Genomic DNA, 26,038 nt, shown 5'->3' on the forward strand with positions numbered 1-26,038 from the left:
CTGTCTGTAAAACCCTTCTGTGCCCCCTTCTCTTGGCAGGCAACATCCCATCCTCCCCAGGAGTCCCCACAAGCAGAACCCTTCAAGGCGCTGGTGGAGCGCTGCCGCTCGGAGCCGCTGTCGCAGAGCACCCCCATGGGGCTGGACCAGCTGGGAGGGCGCATGCAGCACCTGCTCCGCAGGCGTGGTGAGTGCTCTTCTCTCCCTGCTTTGGTGCTCTGGGTGACTGTCTCCTAACAGCGGTCACAACAAGGATTTGAGGCTCCAGGCAGTGTGGCTCGGAGCTGCTGTCACAGAGCACCGCCATGGGGCTGGACCAGCTGGGAGGGTGCATGCAGGACCTGCTCTGAGTGCTCTTCTCTCCCTGCTTTGGTGCTCTGGGTGACCCCCTGACAGCAGTCACAACATGGATTTTAGGCTCCAGGCAGTTTGGCTTGAAGCCTGTGAGGAGCTTAGCGATCTCTCAGTCTGGCCTGGGAAATCATAAGGAGGAATCTAAAACAACCTTTGTAGATATCCTCCTCCTGACACCTGGTTGTGACAGAGGGTCACACTTGTGGCTGCTGTTAGGAGCACGAAAGGATGAGGCAGGCAGCAGGAGGTCAAGCAGGAAAGCTTCTACTTTCTTTTTCTGACTCCATAATATATACAATTTTACAGACAGGCCAAGATTGGCTACACAGGCAGCCACCTCTTTGACCTCCTTGGTGGACATCACCATCAATCATCTTTCTCCTCCCAGAGAGGAGAAGTATGCCAACAAAGATAATTTTCTGAAACCATACATAGAAGCTGTGTGAGAACAAAATGCAAACAGTGAAAAGCAGGCAAACTTGAGGCAACACCTGGTGTTTTTCTAACTTGTTAAGAAAACAGTTGAGAGCTGTTGCTCCACTCATACTGATTGCACCCAGACACTGTATAAAAGGGTCTGTCTTTCAATAAATCTTTGCTATAAGCCCTCTGAAGAGCCAGAGCTCTCTGTATTGTTAATTGAGCTGTCCCAAATTGTAACGATAATCACCCATACTGCAGAGCCAGCCAAGGCAGCAGGGGTGGAAAAGTCAGGATTGTGGTTTGCATCTGTGCTGGTTACATCCCTGACACCAGGTGAGGGAGCTCTGAGAGCCTCATGCTGAGGAGTTTCTTGCTGGCTAATAGGATCTTCTCGTGTACAGTGTGTTTATGAAATAAGGCTATTTTCTCTCTTTAATGTCTCTGAACACAGTCCCTATAATCTGGTTACGAGAGGATGAACAGGGCTAGGCACGTGAGGTGTAAAAGCTGTTCAGCAGCTGCTGTGTGAGTTTATATTTGGTGGTTTTCTCTCGAATTTCTGTCCTCTAAGAATCCTCTGTGGTGAGTACTCAGTGAATACTCACCATTCGGAGGTGGTGAGTGATGATGTATACTGAGATCACAACTCAAGTCTGATGTTTGTTTGAAAACACAGGAAGTGAGGCTTTTTTTTTCCCTATGTGCTTGGGTACTTTTTGTGATGAAGGAGGGAATTTGTGAGCCAAAGACTGGGGCGACCTCTCTGCATTTGTCCTGCTCACAGTGACACCAGGGAGAGTCCCATGGAATGTATTTGCTGGCAGGGTCTCATCTGGCAGGTAAATCATCTGATGGCCGAACAGGTGACATCATTTTTCGAACCTCCTAATTAAAAAGATGGATAATGAGGGAAAGGAAATGATTTCCTGAAGGGCCATTGCTGGCATGAAGAATCCTGTGATTCAGCGATGGGCGAGCACGGAGGCGCTGCCAGATTGTGCTGGCATTGCTCGGGAGCACTCCGGGGATCTGGGCGGCTGATGGATGGTGGCAGCACATCAGGGTTCAGCAGAACTGGGGAGGACAAGGCCAATTAGCTGCCTGTGCTGTTAATTGATGGCTCTACGGGCGGGGTGCAGTGGTTCCCAGAACAGGGGGGTCGCACACCCGCTCAGAGCGAGCGTTCCCTGTTTGCTCGCCGCTCCATCCATCGCCTCCAGAGCCTCCTGCTGTAATCTGCAGCCTGGCTCTCCAAGAGTCTCCAAAGTGAAACGTGGGCTGCTAAAAATAGCAGCAGGCTGCCTGTATCAGCATTGAGGAAATAGGTCTCAGTGCAATCTCTCTCCCAGCAACGCTGGAAGAAAATCAGGATGGCTGCCCAGGCAGCCTGCAGCAGCATCCCAGCCCTGCCGCGCTCTGGCCTGGGCAGGGCACAGCCCCCACCTCTTTGGTTTGGGGGTCTCCACTCTCCCAGAGCCTGGAACCATTTATTCTGGGCTCAAACCCCTCAGGACTGACACAGTCTGAAACCTCTGCCTGGTTAGAGGTACGTCAGGAGATAGAAATAGAGCTTCATGCGTCTTTTAGAAAAGGATTCCAGACTGTGGCTGTTTCCTGTAGATCCTTGCTCCATGCCCGGCATGAGGAGCCTCCAGGTGCTGAAAACACTTGTGGGGATGCATGTAGCATGTATGTGCAGTGCCTGGATCACATGTACCTGTGCTGGCAGCTGCTGTGGGGGCACCAGTGGTGCTCAGCTCTGTTTCCTTCCCTCCAGGCCAAGGGATGTGAAGAACCTGATGGAAGAAGGGATTCAAATCTAAGCTTGTCAAATGTGGGAGGGAAAACTCTGGTCTCAAACAGAATGGCAGCTTCACCCCAAAAAGACAGGGATAGGATGTGGAGCTGGAAAATTTGGTTGATTGGAAAAGTAGAGCTCATTTGCCTCTTTTTCACAAGCTGCTTTGTGCCTGTGTAGTGCCATCTGCAGGGCCAGGCTGGGGTCTGGTGTGAGTGCTCTGTCTGGTGTTTGGTCACTCAAAGCTAGAGCAGAACTGCTTCTGTGAGGGATTGGCCTGAAACGCTGGGAGTGAGAACCAGCTTTCCTTAAAAAACCAGCTTTGATGGAGTTTCCCATTTCTGCTTTGTGCATTAATTGGAGGAGCAGGTTCTTTTCCAAGGCCTGGCCTCCTGTGGACCACAGTGAGTGTGCAGCCGGGATTGCTGCAGGTGCTGCTGCTGGAGCAGTCGTGTTGCAGGGAGCTGCTGCCCTGTGCGGGTCGATGAGGGTCTCCTGCTCCTGGAGCTCCTGGCAGAGCATCCACACCCGGCTGGGCTGACCCCACCTCGGGATGAGGCTCCCAGCTCTGCCTTTTTGTAGCATCCAAGCCGCACTATTTCCCTTGTATCCCAAGAGCACGGAATAAAGCACCTAAATATACTCCGCGCTCTCTTTTTCTAAAGGAGAGGTTGAATGAGTCTCTTGCAAACAATTTTGTTTCTTTCATTTAAAAGAACAGCCTCCGCCCCCAGCCTGAGCTAAAGCACAGCATTTATCTTTTGTCATTCCTTTTTTTTTTCCCTGTTCCCGTGGATTTTCTCCTGGCAGCTGAGAACGAACAGGCTTCAAAGACCCTGAAGGTGCGCGGGAACTGCAGGAACGGCGGCCGTCGATGGAACCTCTTCAAGCCTGGAGCTGAGAAGCTGCAGATCAGTCGGGTAAGGAGCTGTGTGGAGCATGCCTCTGCCTGCCTCAGGGCTGGGATTTGCCTGCTTTGGGTTTTGTGTTTATAACAATATGCTTGACTAACAGCGTCCTCAGTCCCTGGGTCCTTCGGCCACAGATGGGGATTTATTTTTATTTGTTACTATATTGTAGCAATAAAGGTTAGGTGCGTTGTCTTTGCCCCAAATCAGTGTCCCTTCAATGTGCAGCAGAGGCTTTTGGACTGTCACTGGGCCTCCTGTGCCTGTGGCTGAGCGTTCCTTGCAGGTGGAGGGAACTGTGACGTTGCACATCGCCTTCAGATCTGCTCCATGGTTTTGATGGGTTTATTTTTTCTCCTTCCTTTTTTAGCCCTGTGTCCTTTGGGTTTGGTGCTGCTCCCAGCACCATCTCAGCAACAAATTCATGTCGCTGCTTCTTTCCCAAAGTGTTTTGCAAATATAGGCACAATCCACGTGGTTCTTTTCCTGTGAATGATGCTTCTAGTGGGGGAAGTAAAAGCTGTTGTGGACCCGGGGATGTTCATGTTTTTCTCTGGGCAAAATTCAGAAAAGATGGCAAAAATGGCAAAATTTGTCTGAAGTGTTTCCTTGCTTGGGTGGTGTGTTGGTATTTTTGCTGTGCCCCGTGTTTGAAGCCTGGAGGCCTTGGTTATTTCATGGTCTCGTTTGGGATTTGTAGTGCTCGTGAGTCTGGTTTCGCTGGTACCCAACAGATCTGGATTGGCCCAAACCCCGTGGATTTCCCAGCTGCACTGTGATGCAGGCAGAGTTTTCTACTGAACAGAGCAGAAGAGGTTTAGCCCTTGTTGTTGCTCTAGGGCACGGGAACAAAGGATGATCTGGGAGCCAGGAATTTCCCTGCTGGAGTGGGGAGGGGAACTGACCTTCTGTTGTGTCTCCGCGGCTCTTTCCCGCCCCACCGCTGTCCTTCCTCACCAGACCTTTATTGTATTCCTTTCCCCTTTGATAGTTGATGAGCTGCCTTCCTGAAATGTGATTTCTGCGGGGGCCCTGGCCTCTGTGTGTGTTTTTCCATCACAGGAGCAGTAAGTTGGCAGTGAGTGATGCTGACTTCTCCATCCTCCTAGTGTTGGGTGCTGGTTTCCAGGGAACACGTGTTGGATTTTTGGTCACTTGTGACTTTCTGGAATTCCTTCTTGCATCACTTCTGTTCTCTTTGTTGAGTTTTTGTGGGCTGAGGTACAAAGGCAGAGGAAAGACAAGGAGTTCAGCTCCTCTTTTTCTCTTCCTTCCCTTTGGGTCTTACCTTGCTGCTGAGACATGAACTGCTTCTTTTCAACTCAGGAAAGTTGTTCTGGTTTTAGACAGCTGAGCAACTAAAGCTTTGAACAAAGTTTTGCTGCAAGATGAAATGATCCAGATCCAATAAAGCTGTTTGTCCTTGGGGCCAGGATAAAGGCAGGTGAGTGCAGAGCAGTGAAATATCCTGTTGTGCAGTGTGCAGGCCCTGCCTTGGAAGGTCTCAGGTGTGTTATCCATTGGATGTGTCCATGTTCAGGGTCTGGTACTGACTAGTGCATGGAGGTATTTGTCCTTAAGTCATCACTTTATTAATTAATCACTTTATTAATCCTTTAAGAGGAGCTTTTGCAGCTTTCATAGCTGTCCTGGAGGTCCTCCTGGGAGCCAAGGTGTTGTTTTGACACAAAATTGCTCCTGTATTTTCTGAGCATCCTGATAAAGCCAGGCCCGTTTCAGATTGCAAACAGAGCCTGGATTGCCTCAGAGACCCTTAGGAAAGCTGTGGAAAACTGAAACTGCAGCAAACCAAACCCCCTGCTGAAATCTAGGAAAGATCAGCTAAGAAACTGCTTTTTCTGTGGTGGTGGCTGGGAAGGATCTGGAGCTGGAAATGGAATTGAGCTGCTCATGACCCCAGAGATCTGTGGGTGCTCTTTGGCTCAGACACAGCCGTGCCAAAGAGCTGTGCACCACTGAGGCAGAGACCTGGGGTTTGGGGAGGCCTGTTCATAAAGCAGCTTGGTTTCAAATCCTGGCAAACAGGCAGCTCTGAAACCTTTGCTGGGGTTTATAAATCAGAGGTGCTGTGCAAGTGCTGCAGGAGCAGGAGACTCACAATAGCAGTGCTGGAAAACTCATCTGTCACCTCTGCCCCAAGCTCAGTGAAGATCTACAGGGCTGCAAATCACCTCCTGGCCAGAAGGAAGTTTTCTGCTCTGGCAAGATGTGTAAATTTGGGTGAGATTTGTGAGAATGGGTGTCTTTCATTGACAGCTGACACCAGTGAGGTGGCAGAGCAGTGCAGGAATCAGGGATTTATCCCTCCAAGCAAGAGTGTCTGAAATCTGGGCACGAGCAGGAGAAGTTTTTTATGGAGTAGATGAGGTTGTTTTTCCCACTTTGTAGATGGCAATAAGAAACTAAAGCATTGGTGATACATGTGGAGCCACGCTATATTTTTTCCTATTTCTCTCCTAATTTGAGAAGCAGGTAAAAATAAACAAGGTCAAACTTCTAAAGTTTTCAGTCTTTAATTCTTTTTACCAGAGGACACTCTTCAGCCTGGAGAAAACCGTGTTGAAGCAGTTTATGTGCAGAGCATTTTGCTTTAGCACTTAGGTCACTTCGAGCCTTTGCTTTTATGGGAGCAGTTTGGCACAATCAAGGCCAACTTGCAGGAGACCTCCAGGTGCCCCCAGCTGCAGGATTTGCTGCAGCAGAGCTCAGAGTGCCCTGGAAGGCTGCCCTGACAGGACCCTCAGCATCTCTCCTGCCTCTGATTTCCCCTCAGGCAGGTGCTGCCAGCAGGGACGTGGCTGATGCTTGGGGCAAGGGGACTGTGAGTTCCTTTCTGCAGCCCCAGAGCGGTGCTGGGAGGTGTTTGATGGTCTGGATGGCAGGAGCACAGGGTGGCAGTCCTACCCTGAGCCAAATCACTGGCCTCTGCTGCCCCTTGTCAGGGAACTTTTTGCTTCTTGTTAGCTGCCCAGTCAAAATCATCTCAGCTTTTTCCAGACAGATGCTCTGGGGATGTGCTCCAGGAGGAATCACAGAGTCACTGGGTTGGAAGAGACTTTGAAGATCATCGAGTCCAGCCCATGCCTTAACACCTCAACTAAACCATGGCACTGAGTGCCACATCCAATCTTTTTTAAAGGAAAGGGGATTCAGCCCTTCCTAAAACGAGAAGTCTCCTCTCAGTGCATGGATGTGTGTTAATTCTCTCTGTCTTACCTGAGAGATTTCATTTCCAGTCATTAAAGGTGACTGCAGCCATCGCTGTTCTCTGCTCCTTCCCTCCCTTCCTGCCCTTCCTGCTTGTGTACAAGGGACTAAAACCCGAATTTATATGCTGGAGGAAGCCACTGTTAATTAGCTAGACTGGAAACTTTGCATGAGAGGAGCTTCTTTGACATCCCCTATACTAATAATAGGCAGGCCTGCTGTGCAGAGGTGTTGAATATTCACAAAACCCACCCCTCCCAGCCTGTCCTTTCTCCTCTGGAAGTCAGGAGCTCTTTCCAGAGGCTGCTGGGGGGTTGCCAGAGTGACGATGGTGGATGTGCCAGTCTGCAGCTCCCCAGAGCTAAATCCCCACTGGCTGTGTTTATGAGGAATAGGAAATTCAGGCAACGTGCAGCCTGCAGGAGAACAGAGTGAAGGGGAAGTTGATTTGGGTGGGAATGCTGCTTGATATTCAGGGCCAGCTCTCCTGCCTGCTATTTTTATCCTCTCACATAGTGCTGAGTGGGCACTTTGGGCAGAGGGGAGGTGTTTTTTTTTTTTTTTCCCTTTGCCAAGTGTCCTGCCCCGTGTTCCTGTGTACTTGGGCAGGAAGGGGGGATGTGCTGGGGCTCCTGGGATGTGATCCCAGTCCTTTTGGAGCCCCTGTGTCCCTGGGAAGAGGCTGGGGGAAAAGCACAGTCCCGAGGCTTTCCTGGTGCTAATTAGTTTAAATATCAGTGTGCTGCTACAAGAGGTTTATGTGCAAGTATGGAGGGCTGCCAGGAAAACAAATCCTCGTTGAATCTCTCTTTCCTCATCTTAAACATTGAGTACTTCTGCTGGCAGGGTATGTCTGAGCTGGATATTTTGGGGAGGGCTGCTTTATATCTTGATAAACCTATTATGTTGCTCTACTTAGCAGTGCTCTGAAGTCTTTATGGAGTTGTTTTTTTTTTTTTTATATTCAGCCACTTAAAAATGTTTTTTGCAAGTTCTGAGAAACTCTTGTCTGTGTGCTGTTATTCAAATAAATCAAAATTGGCTTGCTGATTGGAGGGGGAGGCAGGGATTGAGGTTCAGCATGTTGCAGTGCTGTGATCCAGCCCCATCTGTCTGCACGAGGAGTGCCCATCCAGGGTCCCTGCAGCACTGCCACCTTTCCAGCCCCTGAGCTGTGTGATCTGCTGGCTTTGGGAGCTGGGCAGAGCTGAGTGTGGGCTCCAGGTCAGCCCTGTCACATGAGGGCCCTGCTCTGGGCTCACTGCCCAGGCACTGGCAGGAGGAGCAGTGCAAAGCACACCTTAGCAAGCCTAGAACTAGAAATGAGGGGTAGTTCCAAACTTACCGTGCTCTGGGTGTTTAGAAAAACCATTCAGAAGTGGTTTTGTACAGAGCAGGGCTGAGAGGACAGAACCCTTGGGGACTTGGCTGTAGCTCCAACAGTGCCATTACACAGGTGTCTGACACACAGGGCTCCAGTGACCCTGAGTCTTGCAGCGAGGAGAGCTTTGAGGTGACAAATGGTCGCCTTTGAGTCGTGGGCTGATGTGCTGGGTTGCACAGGAGAGATCTGAAGTCGCAGACTTCTCAGCTCTTCAGCAGTTATGGGTGAGTCTATATTAAGAAGAATCTCAGCTTCCAGTCGGTGATGGTTTTTATAGTGCCATTGAACCTCGGGGTGTCTCTGTGCAGCTGCAGGTGGTAGGTTCTGCATGGCATTAAATGTGTGTGCAATGGTGACTGTACATAATCACTTCCATAGTTCAAGTGGAGCTCTCAGCCTAACTTTAAATAGCACTTTGGAATGGCTCCTTTTTCCTATTGCTCAGTAGTTCCACCTTGATTGCTCTGCTTCAACTCATTACTCAGCTCTGTCACCGTGTTTCGCTCTGGGATATGGTTTATACAAAAGAAGCTTTAATGTAAACTCAATTTGTGTTGCATTGCTAAAACCTTAATGACATTTTGCTTGGCAGCAGTATAGACTCTGTGGTTTGCCCTTCCCCAGTGCACCATGTTCCCAATAAACTAAAGGCCGTGGTAGGTGTAGCATGAAAAATCCCTGAGTAAATATTGGAACAAATGCTTTTGTAGTGCTTCCTGAGCCCTGGCTGCGCTCGTGATTCAAGGCCACTGCCGTGTCACCAGGGTTTAGCTGAAAAGGAGCTAAATTTGGGAAGGACAGGCAAAAACACGGGTCAGAGCTCCAAAGTGTCTTCTGTAGCTGCTGAGATTCGATTCTGAGATGCATCAGGTTTGAGGTGCATCACAGAAGTGCTGCTGAAGCCACTCGAGGGGTGGATACACGCAGGAAGTCACCAGGGGATGATCCTGGAGAGGCAGGGGCATTGTCCTGCTTTGGCTCTGTTGGTGACCTGGAAGGAACATCTGGGACCATCCCCTTGGCTGCTCGCCCCAAGCTGTTCAAATGGGATGATCCTCACACAGTTTTGAAGGGTGTGTGTTCCTAAACCCCGAATTCAGAGCCCCTGCCCACACTGCTGAGATGCTGGCACCTGAAAAACTGGGCCCACAGGGAAACCGCAGCTCCTCTGACTTTTGCTCTGCCCTTGGCGTTCAAGAAGCTGAAGTGGATTTGGTAACAAGCTGTCCCTGGTACCAAAGGTGGGAATAAAGGGTCTAATTTTGTCCCTGGTTTTGTCCTGCAGAATTAGGGAGGTTTTCACACGTGAATTGGACTGGGATATTGACCCAACGCTGTGCTTGTACTTGGAGGAGTATGAAAGGGCCAGGATAAGAGGCTGCAGAGGGGACTTGGGTATTATGTGAGTGCAGTCACGTGGCCTGCAATGAGCTCCTTGATGGAGCAGGCAAAGCTTCATCTCTTAATGGACTGCACGGAATATAGAGAATAATTCCCTTAATAAATCTCTTTCACTCTCTAATATCTAGGGAAATACATTATCCTGTTGTCTAAAAACCTTGAGAGATCAGTCTTTTCTGAACAAGAACAGGCATTTCATGGTAGCTGTGCTGTGATAGGATCAGGGATTGCACTGCTGTGCCACTGGAAAAGAGCTGGGACAACAACTGGCTGCTGTGCTGCTGTTCCCAGAGTGAAATCCCGTTTTCCACCCAGGACCAAGACAGGCTGGGCACCAGCACATGCAGGGAGCATCCCCTGGGGAGTGGGAAGGCTGCAGGGATTGCACCACTGAGAAGCAGCACAGAGGTTGTGGCCAGTGGGAACCACTTTTGGAGGGCCTTTGGCCACTGGCCTTGCACCACTCCTGCCCCCAGCACTGGGTTTAACTTGTGAGTGTGGAGAGCTGCTTGGGCACAGGTGGTTTCCCAGGGGAAACTGGTTTTCCTACAAATCTCTGGTCTTTGCCCCACCTGGCTGGCACTCCAGGTGCTGGTGTCCCGTGCAGGGCTGTCCCCAGGGATGCTGTGTGTGATCTGGGGAGAGACAGGGAAGCAGAACTATTGCTGCTGCAAGCTGCAGCTGGGTTGGGATGCCCAGGAAGCACCTCCAAGAGGCTGATTCCCCGTGGGATGACTCCCTTTCCACTCCTCCTTGTGCGAGGACTTCACCTAAAAGCAGGAACAGCTCCACTGCTCTGTAGGATGGGTGCTCCTTCGCTCTGTCTCGTGACACATTCCCCAATTCTGGGTTTAGTCTTCCTTGGAGACTCAAACATGCCCCACTGCAGTCAGGGAGGGATTTGTCTGTCTTTTAAAGGGGCCTTGCTGTGCTCTGGGGGCACTTGGTGTGTCTGAGGTGCTCAGGTGTGGCAGTGGATGTGCCACATCAGTGTCACCATAGTGCTGGGAGGGGACTGAGTTGAACAGTGAGCAGCAGAGTGCAGGCAGGGCCAGACCTGCCTCACTCAGTTGTCTTCCAGGCCCCTGAACAGGCTGCAGTCGGGAGAGATCCTCCAGCAGGCAGGAAAACCAAGAGATGAAGGTCATTGGAGGAGTTTGGGGCCGTGGCAGCGATGCCATGGGGTGCCCTGGCCGTGCTGTGCGCTCTGGAATGGCACAGGCAGTGCTGACAGCAGTGTGCTGGGGCATTGCCTCTGCCCAGTGGGGACTGGGCTGTGTGTGCTGGCCCCAGCACCTCTGGAGGTCCCCTGGGACAGGCCTGGGCTGTCACTGGGAGGCTCCCACCCCACAGTGACCCCGTGGAATGGTGGAGACCCCAAAGCAGAGCTCTGTGAACAGGTTTTTTGTTGCCATGTGCTGGTGCCTGCTCTGTGATTCCCTGCTGGAACACAGCACAGCACAACGCTCTCCTGCCAGTGCAGGGCCAGAAAAGATGTTTGTGGACTCTCCTCCCACCCCTGGCCGCTCAGGGATTGATGCAGGTGAGAAATTCCTTCTTAGGAATGAGGAGGGAAAGCTGTTCCCCATCCCAGCCTGTCCCTGCTCTTCCCTGTGGCTGGGCTTGGGCTGCTCGGGGTCTTGTGTGAGTTCCCCTCATTAATCATGAACTTGGGACTCCAAAGGTTCACCCTGGGGCTCCCCTGGAGCCAGTGAGAGTGGGGAGTGAAACACCTGGAGCCCTGTCCATGCTGGATGGAGGGCTGGGTGAGGGATGAGGAGGGCAGACAGTGAAGGGAGATGTCCAAGTGGAATAATCAGCAATAATCCAAATGTGGCCTTCTTGCTCGGGCAGCACCGTCCTGGGAAGGAAGAAGCTCCTGCTTTGAAAACATCATGTGCTGGAACAAAAATGGCCAATTCCCCTGGCTCAGGTGGCTGCGCAGACTAGGGCAGTGCTCAGCCCACCTGGACAATGTTTTGCAGTGACAAAGTTTTTGTAGAAATGGATTTTGTCCCTCTTTTGCCAGGAGTGAGGACTTGGACAAGAAGAACCAGTGGCTGGTTCCTTCTGTATTTATTTCTATACATTCTTTATTTGAGCCATCTCTTTCTTTTCTAAGACATCTCACATTTTATTTTTAATACTGGACAAATACCAAATATTCCTCAAGAGAGATCTGTGATTGCAGCTCAGTTCTGACAGTTGAGAATAGTCCAACCGACGTATTTGCCTCATCTGAAATGCAGCTATTTTGAGCTGTGCTTTTGTTTTTAGCCATCAGTGATAAGTTTGCATTTCCTGCAGATGATATTTTGGGTTGATGCGAGTTGTTAAGGCCCCACTGTGTAAAGTGGTTTTCTTCCTGTGTGACTTTGGGCTTGTCATTTCTGGTTTGATATCCACTTCCAAACCAGGAGCAGAATGAAATCCCCACATCCCAGCTGGTCACCACTAAATAATTTGTTTTACATCTTGCTGAAGCATTTTATAAGTGATGCTGCAGGAAGGCTTGTTTCCTGTTTGTTGAGGCGTTTTTTGGGTTTTTATTTTTGGTCTTTTCCTTTAGTTTGGATTTAAGATAAAGGCAAACTGAACTTTGCAGCCACTTCGTTGGGAATCAGACATTTCCCAGCTATTATTTTGCAAACTATTAGAGCGGCAGATGATGAGGTGGGAACCCAGTTATGCAAACAAAGCCACGTCACTCTGGGCCAAAAATAGCTTCAGTACATGTGCAGTAAGGTGGAAACGAAGGCCTTTGGTGTACACAGAGCAAACAGGAAGAGAGGCAAGAGGGCAAACTGCAGCTTTGTGTTTAGAGCCTCTCATATTTACAGCAAAGTGTGTTTTCCAGAGACAAGTGGAGTGTTGCTGCTTGTCATTTCAGTGGGATAGGAATTATTATAGGAGTTATTCTCTTCCTTACAGATCAAGGGGACTGAGGGTTTGAGAGGTGGCACTCTGGTGTTGGTAATTTTAACATCCAGGTCCCACACAGAGCGTGAAGAAATCCGGAGCAAAGTTGAAAAAATGTTCTCTTTCTTTCCTCTGCTCAGCCCATCTCCAGCACGGGGAAAACGTGGTCCTTGCTGTGCTCCCCTGGGATTCTGAGCGAGCTCTGAGGGCTGGCTTCACATCTCCTGCAGAGATGCTGCCTGGGCTGAGGGCTTCATCTGCTTTCATTTCAGCTCAGCCAGTGCTGCAGTGCCCTAAATAATTTCGAGATCACCCCAGCGGCTGTTTGCTGTATATCAGGGAATTGCTGCCTGGGAGTTTTCGGGGTGTTTGCAGCAGAGCTGGGGTCTGGCTTCTCGAAAGTGCTGCAAGTCAAATCTCCACCAGGTTTAAAGTAATCTTGTTTCTTCCTTCTGTACCGTGAGCACACCGAGCTCCCTTCGCAGCGATGTGGTTAATTGCAGTTTGTTATCGAGCTGTTAGGAGATTGTTTTGGGCCAAAGAGGAGATAAAGCAGGAGCTCAGCAATGGAAAATGCAGCCGTACGTGTGCAGATGTAGCTTCCATTGGATTAAAGCCTCCTTTGTGTGAAGACTTGCAATTTCTTATCCCACAGCACTTTGCTGGGATGAGGTGGAAGGGGGCCATAAAGTTGAGCAGAGGCTTGATGCCTTCTGTAATGGACAAAGTGATTCCCAGGCTCATTCCCTATTCCTCACAGACAGTTTTGCTCTCAATTAGAAATCGTGTTCAAATTATCTCTGTATTCATCCAGAATTGCAAGTGCTTATCAGAACATCTTAATGGCTTCAGATGGGAGTTCTCTATTCCTGCTCCTCCTCTTTCCAAAGGTGTATATAAAGCTTTGCTCCTGCCAGAATTCCCAAAACCACATTTTTATTGCTCAGCTCATCCCCCTCCGAGTTTTGTTACAGGTTTCAAGGTTTGCCTGGAGTGTTTTCCACGCAGGATTCCCGTGCATGTTGCTGCTTAGGTTGTGCCAGTTTGGAATGTTGCTGTATTCCAAAATAGCTGAGCATCAGCATGCACAGCTACACAGAGAGGGGAGATTAGTGCTGATTTATTGGCCTGTCAATTAAAGAGGAGCGCGAGGATTCTCACTGCATGGCTGAGATGGAGTGTTGTGGTGGCAGCAAAAGATCAGCTTTCTTAAAACCTGACTGCTGGTTTCCTATACATTTATGTTTAATTAAAGTGTTCCTGCATCCTGCACTCCTCACCGTTAATTCGGAGATGTATTTTGAACCAGTGCCAGGGGAATACATTGTTATGGCATCCTCTTTCCACATCTATTAGCAGGAAGGGGATAATTGAGGAAATCTCACACAGATTTAATTGGGGACTGAGGGCAGGAGTGGGGAGAGGGAGAAACACGAGGCAGAAGTAGGTCAGAAGTTGGGTAACTCTGGCTTGGCACAGAGCAGGGAGCAGGGCTGCTGAGGGTTGGGGGTGCCCGAGGAGCTGCTCCCATGTGCCTTTATAACAACCTGCAGGTCTGGGCTCCTCTGCTGGGCTCCCAGGGGTGCTGATCCCCTGGGGAATTGTGCAGGATGGGTGAGGAGTGGGGGCTGAGAGCAGTCAGCCTGGCCTGGGGGCAGGATTCTGAAATTTTAAGCTCTGATCTGGAAGGGGGACGTTTTGCTCCAGTTTACCTGTGCCAAGGTGGGGATCAGGGTCCTGTCAGGGCTGAGCCCAGGGGAGCAGGGTCCTGTCAGAGCTGAGCCCAGGGGAGCAGGGTCCTGTCAGGGACAAACCCAGAGGAGCAGGGTCCTGTCAGGGAAGTGCCCAGGGGAGCAGGGTCCTGTCAGGCTGAGCCCAGGGGAGCAGGGTCCTGTCAGGGACAAGCCCAGAGGAGCAGGGTCCTGTCAGGGACAAGCCCAGGGGAGCAGGGTCCTGTCAGGGACAAGCCCAGGGGAGCAGGGTCCTGTCAGGGACAAGCCCAGGGGAGCAGGGTCCTGTCAGGGACAAGCCCAGGGGAGCAGGGTCCTGTCAGGGACAAGCCCAGGGGAGCAGGGTCCTGTCAGGGAAGTGCCCAGAGGAGCAGGGTCCTGTCAGGGACGAGCCCAGGGGAGCAGGGTCCTGTCAGGGACAAGCCCAGGAGAGCAGGGTCCTGTCAGGGCTGAGCCCAGGAGAGCAGGGTCCTGTCAGGGAAGTGCCCAGGGGAGCAGGGTCCTGTCAGGGCTGAGCCCAGGGGAGCAGGGTCCTGTCAGGGACAAGCCCAGGGGAGCAGGGTCCTGTCAGGGCTGAGCCCAGGGGAGCAGGGTCCTGTCAGGGCTGAGCCCAGGGGAGCAGGGTCCTGTCAGGGAAGTGCCCAGGGGAGCAGGGTCCTGTCAGGGCTGAGCCCAGGGGAACAGGGTCCTGTCAGGGACAAGCCCAGGGGAGCAGGGTCCTGTCAGGGCTGAGCCCAGGGGAGCAGGGTCCTGTCAGGGACAAGCCCAGGGGAGCAGGGTCCTGTCAGGGCTGAGCCCAGGGGAGCAGGGTCCTGTCAGGGACAAGCCCAGGGGAGCAGGGTCCTGTCAGGGACAAGCCCAGGGGAGCAGGGTCCTGTCAGGGACAAGCCCAGGGGAGCAGGGTCCTGTCAGGGACAAGCCCAGGGGAGCAGGGTCCTGTCAGGGACAAGCCCAGGGGAGCAGGGTCCTGTCAGAAAAGTGCCCAGGGGAGCAGGATCCTGTCAGGGCTGAGCCCAGGGGAGCAGGGTCCTGTCAGGGACAAGCCCAGGGGAGCAGGGTCCTGTCAGGGACAAGCCCAGGGGAACAGGGTCCTGTCAGGGCTGAGCCCAGGGGAGCAGGGTCCTGTCAGGGAAGTGCCCAGGGGAGCAGGGTCCTGTCAGGGCTGAGCCCAGGGGAGCAGGGTCCTGTCAGAGCTGAGCCCAGGGGAGCAGGGTCCTGTCAGGGACCTCAAAAACAGGCAATCTGAAGCTCAAGGCATGAGTGGCACCACAGGAACAGGCAGGGACTGATCCCAGCAAGTTCCACATGGACATGAGGAATAAATTCTCCCCTGTGCCGGTGATAGAGCCCTGACTGTCCCATGTTCCCCTCCCTGGGGACATTGCAGTGCAATCCTGGCCCTGCTGCAGCAGGGAGTGGGACCAGCTGCCCTCTGTGCTCCCCTCCAGGCTGACCCACGCTGGAGCCCATGAGCCAGGTGCCCTTTGCCGTTATTCCCGTTCCTGGAGCTGGGCTGATTCCTGCCCGGTGCCTTGTGCAGGCCTGGCCCTGTGGTTTTGCCCCAGGCTGGGAGCAGAGCAGCCCACGGAGAGGTGTCCATGCTGTGTGTAGGGCTGGGCAAAGCTTGTGGCACCAGTTGGGGCTGTTGTTCTGAGCTTGTGCAAACAGCAAGAAGCAGCATTTGCCCTCAAGAGCCCGCGCTGCAAACACAAACACTTTCTAATAGACAAAACATGAGGAAAAAAAAAAAAAAAGCAGCTTTAATTACAAATTTTACTTTTACTGGCTTTGCTGAAAGCCTCTTCCATCAGCATTGCCAACCTGAAGCATCAACAAATACAGTTCTGGCTTAGCAATCGGTGTAATTAGAAAATGCAAACACACAGAAAAGGGTGGGGGCTATTTGCCTCTGTTTTTTGAGCCTTGAGGGAGGCTCTTCTCAAGCTTTTACATCCAGTCGCACAGAGCAGAAATATTTTCAGCTTGTATTAAGGTTAAAAAAAAAAATAAAGAAAAAAGAAAAATCATTCTCACAATAACAGCAGGTCAGAGGCAGTAGTGTGGGGCAAAGCCTTTGTGCCATTCAGGGCTGAGGCTGCCCAGGTTTTGGGTTTATTCCCTCGTTCCTGCTTTCTAGGATTCTCCCCCACTCTGGGATGGGTAACCTGTCCATTTTCTCCGGGATGGGTTTTTCTCTCCAGCTTCTACCCACTTGTAAAACCCACTGGGGCTGCAGATGTGCCAGCTTGTGCTGGAACAGAATGTACAAAATAGCCACTCCTCAAGGACTTGGCTTTGTGTACTCCAGTGGCTGATGTCAGAGGATGGAAAAGGTCTTGTTTTCTCCGGAAATCTTTATTCTTAATGTGCATTCGAGACGGAGAAGCCAAAAAGTGTGTTCTTCTAAACCTAAGTTAAGAAGCTTGTTCAATTTTTAAACAGTTACATAAAGCCATCAAGGTCTGACAGGAGAGAGAAGCAAGTTGGTGCAAAAGAAAATGGGAAAAAGAAGCTGAAATGGAGTGTTAAACTAATTCCCCCAGGTTTATACCTAAAACAGCCTTAACTCATCGATGAACCTGCTCTTGTGCTTTCAATTTTTTTTCCTTCCTGTCTCATTTTTTCCTCTTTCTTGCCCACTGTGGACTTCATGTTGCTGAACCTTGCCTAAGTGTGAATTCTTCTTAAGCCAACACTGCTGCTTTTACCCAGTCAGTCCTGGCTCCAGATGAGCATTTCTGTGCTGCTCCTGGGGAGACAAACCTGTGGACGTGAGTGGTGGGGATGGGGCCTGGCTGAAGCACAGGGTGGGATCCTGGGCTCCTCAGTGGTTTTGCTGCTCAGCAGCCAGATCTGGGTGACATTCCTGAATTTTGCTCCTGCCAGGTCTGGGTGAAATTCCTTATTTTAGCCCCTTCCAGGTGTGGGTGACATTCCTTATTTTTGCTGTTGCCAGCTCTGGGTGACATTCCTTATTTTAGCCCCTTCCAGGTCTGGGTGACATTCCTTATTTTAGCCTTTTAGCATTCTCCCTTCCCAGGGGAAGGAGGAGGGAGGGTCTGCAGCGACAGCATTACAGTCACACTCTGTGAGTCCTCAGTCAAATCTACCTGGGAGGGAGCACAAGAAGCAGCAATCACACCAAGTTTGGATGCTGTTCCTGCCCTCACTAGTTTGGGTGCACCTGGAGCTGAATCCCCTTGGCTCTGTGCTGTCCATGGACCTACAGCAGGCATTCCCAGGGCTCAGCAGCCTCCTCTGGCTCTGGGGAGATGCTGCAGGAGCTCAGCTCGTGCCTTGGCTGGGCTGTCACAGTGTGACAGAATTGCTGAGGAGTTCAGAGGCAGGAATTCAGCTGGGTGAATTGAGGGTTCTGAGGCACAGCCGTGGGCATCATGGTCTGACCTCACATCAGGTTTTCTTGGCCGCTGATTTCACTGGAGCACTGAGGTTCCTCTCTGACTCAGAGGATGGGAGGGCTCTTTGCCTGCATTCTTTGGATGCCATTTCCTCATCTTTAAAATTTACTGAGCTTCGGTTTTATTGTTGGTTCTGATGGTGTCTGTCACTGCCTTTACCAGAGCAGGGGAGGACTCTGAGCAATTCCCCTGCACCCCTTGACCATTTTCTCCCAGGTACTTCCATAGAATCCCAGAATGGTTTGGGTTGGAATGGACCTTAAAGATTCCACCCCCTGCCCTGGGCAGGGACACTTTCTACTTCCCCAGGCTGCTCCAAGCCCCATCCAGCCTGGCCTTGGACACTTCCAGGGATCCAGGGGCACACACAGCTTCTCTCCCAGCTCCTCACCACCTTCACAGGGAGCAATTTCATCACCCTCCATTAGACAGCAGATATTAATGAAAGGCTATAAGATCACACCTCTCTGGATAATGCATGGAGACGTTGCAGGTCTTTGAGGAATATTAATCTATTTGTATCTACTACCTCGATCCTAGAAATCCATTATAGCTGCTCCTGTCTAGACATGATCAAGGACATACTTTCAACTGCCATTATTTTTCGGTAGCATTAATATTCAAGCAGGTCTTTGTCTTAAAAAATGTATTCTGAAAGCTGTGGTTATTGAGGAAATTCGTGGAGAATAAAAAAGAAGTCCTGTGATAGAAAGGATGTCACCTCACAGAAAGCATCCACAGGGGGTGGCTGGCTCTCACAGAGCTTTTCACCCCAGTGACTCTGAGCCATCATCCCTGTGAGGCTCAAGAGGCAAATGAAGCTCAGAGGAGCCTGATGATTTCCTCCAGGTCACGGAGGAAATGAATTTGAGGGAATGAATTACCTGCTGCCCTCTCTGTAGGTTATAAGCCTTTTTTATTATTATTATTCAGGCGTTGGCATTTCGGAGGTTGCATTCAATCTGGAGAGCCTGGCTTTGGTTAACCCCAGCCACTCACCTCCTCACACCTGCTGAGAGGGAGATGTTCAGCTCAAAATAGCTCCCAGGGTGTAATTGTGCCATTGACATCTTCAGGGAGTCACAGTTTAGTGGTGCTTGATTGGGACTGGGAGCCCTGGTTTGCCCCTCTAGGGAGAGGGGAGCAGAGGTGGGAGCCAGGGATCTCTGAGACAATCTTCCTGACATAAAGAAGCTTTTGTCAGGAATGGATGCATCTCCTGTCTCCTATACAGCAAGGCTTTGTTCTCTGAGAAGGGTTCCTAGAGAAAGCAGCTGGGAGAAAAAAAAGGCTCAAAAATCAAGGTTTGCATAAGTCTGCCCTTTAAAAATGAGCAGCGTCGGAGACTCCCAAGTGCTTTCTGTAAATTGCAGTGTTTCCTTCCTGTCTTTGTGCCTGCACCTCCTCGAAGCTCTCCTCAAGCTGCAGGACATCAGGGTTTACTTTAGGATCCCTGACTCTGTGGCTCCAGCCTGAAGGTCTGACCAAAATAAAAATAAAATAAATCGGTTTTCAGCACATTCAGAGCATGAAAGCTTCTGTGTTTTCTGTGCTCCTGAAAAGCCACCCCCGTGTCTGCATGGCAATGTCCCAAAGACACTGCCCGGGGTGGGGGCACTGTGCTGAAGGTCTCAGTGATGAAAACCAAGCTGTATGAAGTTTTTTTTTTTTTCCTTTTGCCTTCTCATCACAGGTTGGGAAAACTTCCCTTCTCTCCTTCTCAGGTCGCTGTGTTGTGTTAGAGCTGCCACCGTGCATTGTTAGAGGTGGCTGCAGTTCAGGGATAAAGAAAGTGCTTTTCACAGTTCAGGGTTAAATAAAGTGCTTTTCACAGTTCTGGGGGATCCTTTGGCATGCCACTGTAGAACCACAGGTAATTGTCATTAGGAAAAGTCAAAATATTTCTGCTCACACGGCCTCGGGTAAAGGACTAATAATGAAGATAGGTCACAAGGGAGCCAATTTTGGTATAATTAAATCCACTGGTGTTTGCTGACATATAAACCAACCAGAAATGTTTGATCTGCTCAATGTGGGTGCAGTTACAGCTCAGTCAAAAGCCATGGAATCCTGCTGGGCCTGCCACACAGACTCTCCTGCCTTCAAACAGGAGAATGGAATCTCCATTTGTCTCCTCCTTTCTGTTTTCTTGCTGTTAAGAGGAGAAGGGGAAGTGTGGGGCTACAGTTTTGTGACCCCTGTAATTGTTGAAGCATCAGCAATCACGAAGAAGAAGAGGGTCTAAATGAAATCTTTCCTTCCTTTCGTGCCAGGGCTCAGCTTATCTACTTTGTCACTTGAACTTCCAGGTATCCATCAGTTAAGAGGAGGGAGATTTGCATAATTAGTGTTTTTGAGGTTCCTTCTGAAATGCAGGAGAACTCTTACATGTCTCAGCTCTTCTCTAATGAGGTGCTGACAAAGAGGTATCCATGGAGATGTCCATTAGAAGACACTGCTCTGAAATTGGTTCTTTCCAAAGCCTGCTAAAATGCCAAAGGGTTTTCTCGAGCACAATTTATACCGTTTCTTTGCTCTGTTTGTAAACAGAACCAGTTATGCCTGAATATGATGAGAACCATATTTTTTAAAATTAAGCTTGCCAGCTCTTACTAAGAAGCAGGGATAGGAGTGGACTGGGAGGAAGGCACTGAGGTTTTTAAGGTGTCCTACAGTGTATTGACCAGAGAGATCTGCCAAGGGCCAGGCCAGGAAGTCTGAGGTGCTGAGCATCCTCTGCAGCCTTGTGGAGCTGCAGGAGACCAAATTCCACCCCTCCAAATGGGTCCATCCACGCTGCTCGTGGAGATGTTTTCCTGGGAGGACACCCAGACATCCTCCAGGGATTTGGTGGCCTTTTCCTGAGGAGCTGGAGTGGGGTGGCTTCAGTCACTGGAATTGTTCAGCTGGGGAAATAACCCTCTGTTTGTGCAGGCTTGGTGAGGTGAGGAGCCAGGTGATCACACCAGCATTGCAGGGCTGGATTTTTTCTTGAATTTCTTCTCTTTACTCCTCTCTCTGCCATTGCTCCACTCGCAGCACTTTGCACTTCCACAGCTCCCTCCAGGCCTGGGAAAGATGCTTGAGGAAATCTTTGTGTTGTGGCTTTTCCTGCTGCAAGCCTGGAGTTCCAACCTTCCTCTGTCAGAGACATCATTCCAGGCTTTCCCAGTGTGGTGATTTGGGATCCTGACACTGCACAGGGTTTGTGTAGATCTCTTCTTATCTGTTGTTACAGTAATATGCTGTTAAAAAAAAAAAAAAAAAAAAAGAAAAGGGATCTGGCTCCACCCTTTCTCCTTGCCTTTCCTGTTTCCTCGGAGGGTGAAAATAGGAGTTTACAGAATCCTGCATATCTGACTTGGTTTTTTTATAGGTTGAAGCTGCTAGGGTTTATTTTTGAGTTCAGCTAATGGGTTGTTCTTTGTTGGAGCTGTGAAAAGGATTGGAAAAATCGACAAAATATTAAAGAACAGACTGAAGTGCTGATTAAGCACTTTTACCCTTTCTCTGATCCCTGATTCTGTGTCCACATGAATACCTGGAGTCGTGTGTTCATTAAATAATAAATCTCGGTCTCTAAAGCAGGAGGATTGTCCCAGAGGGAAATCCTAGGTGCTTTAGGCAGCATTAACTGCTGTGTGCAGCTCACACTGTGCTGCTGGCTTATGTAAGGCATCGAATGGTGAGCACACCCTGGGGAGGCTTTCCCAGGAATTTGGGGCTGGAATTGTGCTCCTGGCAGCTGGGGCAGGGCAGCCCCATCACCTCTGCACCCAAGCCAGGGGAATGAGTGGCTGAAATGGTCCTGCAGGGCTCTGAAGAAGGTGGGGTGGGTTGTTCAGCACTGAGCTGCAGCATCTCAGTGTTTGCACAGAAGGAAAACGGGCTCCTCATGAACATCAGGATGGGGGATTCTTCACCCAGAGAAATCTGACCCGAGAATTAGGAGATAATGGATTTGACAATTAGGGTATCGTCTCAAAGAGAGGTTACAGCCTAAAACTTTATCCTTCTCTGTCACCCCAACATTCCTTCCCTCTCTCTCCTGAAGCTGAGGTTTGCTGGGCAGCCCTCAAGCCTTGGAAATTGGCCAAGCTGCAGGAACTGGTGCCTCAGGTGAATAATTTGGGGCTGTGGTTCATGAGCTGTGCTCCGTGTGCTGCCTTGGAGGATCTCTAAACAATAACAAGAGAAGTGAGTCTGAATAACGGGCGGCTTAAATTCATCTTGGAGTGATCTGTTGCCCTGTGCTTGTCTCCCTGCAAATTTGTTCGGGCTCTACAAGCCAATTTGGCTGGGCAGCACGAGGTGAGGCACCTGGAATTGAGCTGCCTGCTCAGGCATGGCCACTGTGGAGCAGTGGAGAGATCTGGAGAAAATTAAACCAACAGCTGCACACCTCTGGCAATGGGAGCTCTGGGGACAATGGCACCAGGATCAGGGAAGAGACAACCTCCAGCACCTTTTGTGCACGAAGTGACTGCCAGGGTTGTTCAGAGAGTGTCTGGTGGTGAAATTAGTACCCAAAGACCAAGTTATTTATTCATTTTGGTGATCATTTCAAAGGAGTGGGAAGCAGGGCTGGGGGGAAAGGAACTGGGCTGTTGAGGAAAAGCGAAAAAGATCTGAGCATCTCCGGGCATTTGAAAGAGCTGGGCTTCTCTTTTCTGACAGTCTCCTCTCAGCACAGACTGGAGGCATCCCTTTCTGTTATCTGAGCTATCAGAACATTCAAGTTGCTGTGGATAACGCAGACTTAAGTGGCAAAACAAAACTGCAAAAACAAGCGCTCCTGCCAGAGGATTTCAGCCTGACATCAGTCTCAGGCTGACACTTTGGATACTGAGCAGGGCTGCTCGGGGAGGGAGGAGGGCTGGTGCAGCCGGCTTTGTGCTGAGCAGGAATTCTGGAAGCTCGGAAGGAGCCGCAGCATCCCAGATCTTTAAATACAGTCTGACAAAATTCTCAGTGGGGAGCTCCCCCTACGCCAAAAGCAGAGCCTGTGTCACCTCTGTTGTGCTTCTTCCCTCTCCATCCCTGCGGATGCTGTGGCTGCCAGGGCTTTGATGTGCAGATCCAGTGACGCATGTTTCAGTCCCTAATCACAGCCTGGATGGGTTTGGAATTGGGTGAATATTCAGGGTGAATATTCAGGGCTCCGGATTGCACTGCGGCAAAGGCAGGAGGAGGGAGAGCAAGGGGGGCACTGGAGCGGGTGGGGGGGTTTGGGGAGGGGGAGCAGCAAAATGTCACTGGAGACCCCTCTGGGGTGGTGGTCCCTTGCTGCTCTTGGAGCTCTGCAGTCCTCTGGTTGCAGGAATACTCTCCAGAGTTGAGAAAAAGGACATTTCGTGGTGTTTTCCCCATCCCTGCAGCACTGCCAGCCTGGAGCATTCCTGAGTCCTGAGTCAGCCCTCGCCACCTACCCCCAAATTATAACACTGAGGGGCAAAATTGCATCTTTGGTTCGAGTAGAAATAAAAGGAATATGTTAGTTTGGGGTTCTTTCTGCACAGTGGCCTTTGGGCTGGAGCTGCTGCGTTGGGTTTGGCTCCTGTGCCTCAGTCTTGTGCGTCCCTCCTTGGGTTTTGTTCACATCAGGTTCATGCAGACTGGTGGCACTTGAGAGAAAAGAATTAAAAATTAGCACTTGGGAAATGCAGGAGGTTTAGGGGATCTGTGACTTGAGGCAGGCTTCAAAATCTGTCACACCCTGAGACCCCCAGGCAGAGAGCTGGGTGCTGGCAGAACTCTGCTGGGAACACCCAGCTGATAAAAGACTCCAATAACCAGACTGAGATTTCGATGGCGAGGCAGGGAATTACTAAAGATCTGTGGGTTTGCTTGAGGCCCTTGATGTCTTTCATGAATTAGTCAGACAGAAGTGTCAGGACTAGATGTACCACGAGGCAAGGTGCTGTGTTCAGCACAGGAGTGATCCCTGGGCCTGCCTTCAGCTCCAGTCTGCTGTCACTATTATTTTTTGACCCCGAGGAGCGTGGCAGAAGTGCTGGTTCTGGAGCACCTTGCAGGGGAAAGAGAGCTCCCCGTTTTCTTACAAATCTCTCTGTAAAGACAGGAGACATCAGATTTTTTTGACCCTTAATGCTGCTTGTTATCTGAGCTCACAGTTTCCCCAGGACTGGCACAGCATGGGCTGAGCAGACTCTTGTTGCCCACATCCCAGAGTGTGTGGCTTTGCTCCCCCAGCCTCCAGTGGCACAGGAAAAGGGATTTTCCCTCACTGCTCAGTGGCCTTCTGCAGCACCAGCTGATGGCTCATCTGTCTCTCAGCAGCACTGAGTGGGGTTTATGTCCCACTTGTGGCTAATGTTAATTCAGAACCTCTTTTCTTTCTCTGTCAGCTTCTGATTTGGAAATGAAGCTAATGGCATTTCAGGCAATTTAAAGGCTCTGTACGGGAGTGTGTGCCTGGTGGGGATGTGAGGCAGGTAGTTTCCCACAGAAAGAAGGTTAAAGGCCTTTATGAAGGCTGGAAATTTCCTCTGCTTTCAAAACAAGCTTCTCATCCAAAAATAGCAGCGAGCTGATAGCTTGGCTTCTCCTTATTTATTAGCAGCAGATGCTGCTGATAGATGCAGAGAGCTGTTTGGAGGAGTGATGTGTACCAGGGCACTGAGGTACCTTGCTGATTGCTGATCCAAATCAGACACTCATCACAGGATCAGCTCCACGCATCTCTTGTGGGATTCCCAGGCCTGCTCCCGTTGCAGGGAGAATGCAGCAGTGACAGGCTGTTATTTGCTCTCAGCTGTCCAAAATCAGCAAGGGAAAAACCCGCCCCAAGAAGCTCCTTTCTTGTGTAATAGTGATTAGCTGCCAGACCTGTGCAGGCAGCTGTTCCCTGTCTGCATGGGAAGGTTATGCAGGAATTGGGGCAGGGAGTGGATTTTGGGTTTTGGGATCCATCTGGGAAAATCCACATCCTCCCGCTGCAGAATTGGGCAGTTTGCTGGAATACAAAAATGAGTGAAAGCAGGCTCGTGTTCCTGAGCAAAGCTGCTTTTCCCCAGAACCCAGCACTGAGGCTGAGGTCAGGGCAGCAGCCCTGTGTGCTGTTACTGTCCAGAAATGAACATTGGAGCACTGGAAGCTGCTGCTGTGATTGCTGGGGTATTTTTGGGGGGTGATATCCACGTTGCCTGCCTTGGCTGCATTTGGGGAAATGAGGGACACAGCCCTGAGATCTCGCTTTGAAAAATTCAGAATGTGCTGTGGAGTGAACCCACCTTGCTCAGTGTGGTAGAACTTCCTCTCCTGGCTCTTTGTCCATGGGTATAGGATAGAGCAGGGCCATGGATATAGGATATGGCCATGGGTGTAGGATATGGCCATGGGTATAGGATATGGCCATGGATATAGGCTATGGCCATGGATATAGGATAGAACAGGGCCATGGGTATAGGATATGCCCATGGATACAGGACAGAGCAGGGCCATGGATATAGGATATGGCCATGGGTGTAGGATATGGCCATGGGTATAGGATATGGCCATGGATATAGGATATGGCCATGGGTATAGGGTATGGCCATGGATATAGGATGGAGCTGGGCTCTGCACACAAGGGGATAGATCCTGCCTGGCTGCCAAGCCAAGAGCACACCTCCCATATAATGGGCTCCCCAAACCTTCCCCGTACCCCTGTAGGATGTCCTTTGGTTAGTGACTGTTTCTGTCCCTGTTAACGTCATCCCTTTCCACGAACAGCCATTCCTCACACTCTCTCATGTGGTTCCTGGAAAGCATTTTTGTGTCTAGTGGGCTTTAATTTTCCCTTTTCCTACAGCTCCCTGGTTTTATAGCTGATAAAACAAAGCACCCTCCTAAATTCTTGTAATTATAGTCATCCAAACAGGCACCTTCAAGATGGGCTTAATAAGGCCTTAATATGTCAAGCCTTTCATGGAATCATTCAGGTTAGAAAAAGCTTCCAGGTTCATCATTCCATCTTTTGTTTCTGAGAAAGAGGGAAATAAAGTCCTTTAGTACTTCAGTACACTTCATTTTGGTGTAATTTGCAAAGCATTATAGCCAGGCTTGGTGGTGGCCCAAAAAGGCAGAATGCAGTCATGAAAATGGAACCAAATTATTCAATTATGCAGTTCCCTACTCTTATCCAGCTCCCTTTAAAATGAAACATCCAGGAGGAATTTTAACTCGTGGTTTTTTATGCTCTAACCTCATTGTAGCCAGGCTTTTGCAAGGCAGGAGTTAACCCACTTCACTTCAGTAATTTCATCCCGGGGATGCTGTGTTCAGGACTGGGACCAGAAGTGAGGAAAAGGGACCAGAAAGGAGGAAAAGGGACCGGAAAGGAGGAAAAGGCAGGAGCCAAACACACCTGGTTTGTGCCCAGAGGTGACACTGGAGCTCAGGGTTCCACTGCAGCTGTTTGGGCTGCTGGGCTTTGGGTCAGCCCCACCTTTGTCTCTTTGTGTAGCAGAGAA

The 26,038-nt window shown here is 50.4% G+C and overlaps 1 protein-coding gene across 4 annotated transcripts in view; it reads left to right on the forward strand.

Moving 5' to 3' along the window:
• Positions 1–26,038, forward strand: part of ARHGEF9 (Cdc42 guanine nucleotide exchange factor 9) — a 188,734-nt gene that overhangs the window by 31,179 nt on the left and 131,517 nt on the right. For all 4 annotated transcript variants that reach the window (XM_066333880.1, XM_066333881.1, XM_066333879.1 and 1 more), the window contains exons 3-4: positions 40–187; positions 3,386–3,495. In XM_066333880.1, the coding sequence (XP_066189977.1) occupies positions 40–187; positions 3,386–3,495 (258 nt within the window). The remainder of the gene's footprint in view (positions 1–39; positions 188–3,385; positions 3,496–26,038) is intronic.

This window comes from Sylvia atricapilla, chromosome 21, assembly GCF_009819655.1.
Source record: "Sylvia atricapilla isolate bSylAtr1 chromosome 21, bSylAtr1.pri, whole genome shotgun sequence".
NCBI classification, from domain to species: Eukaryota; Metazoa; Chordata; class Aves; order Passeriformes; family Sylviidae; genus Sylvia; species Sylvia atricapilla.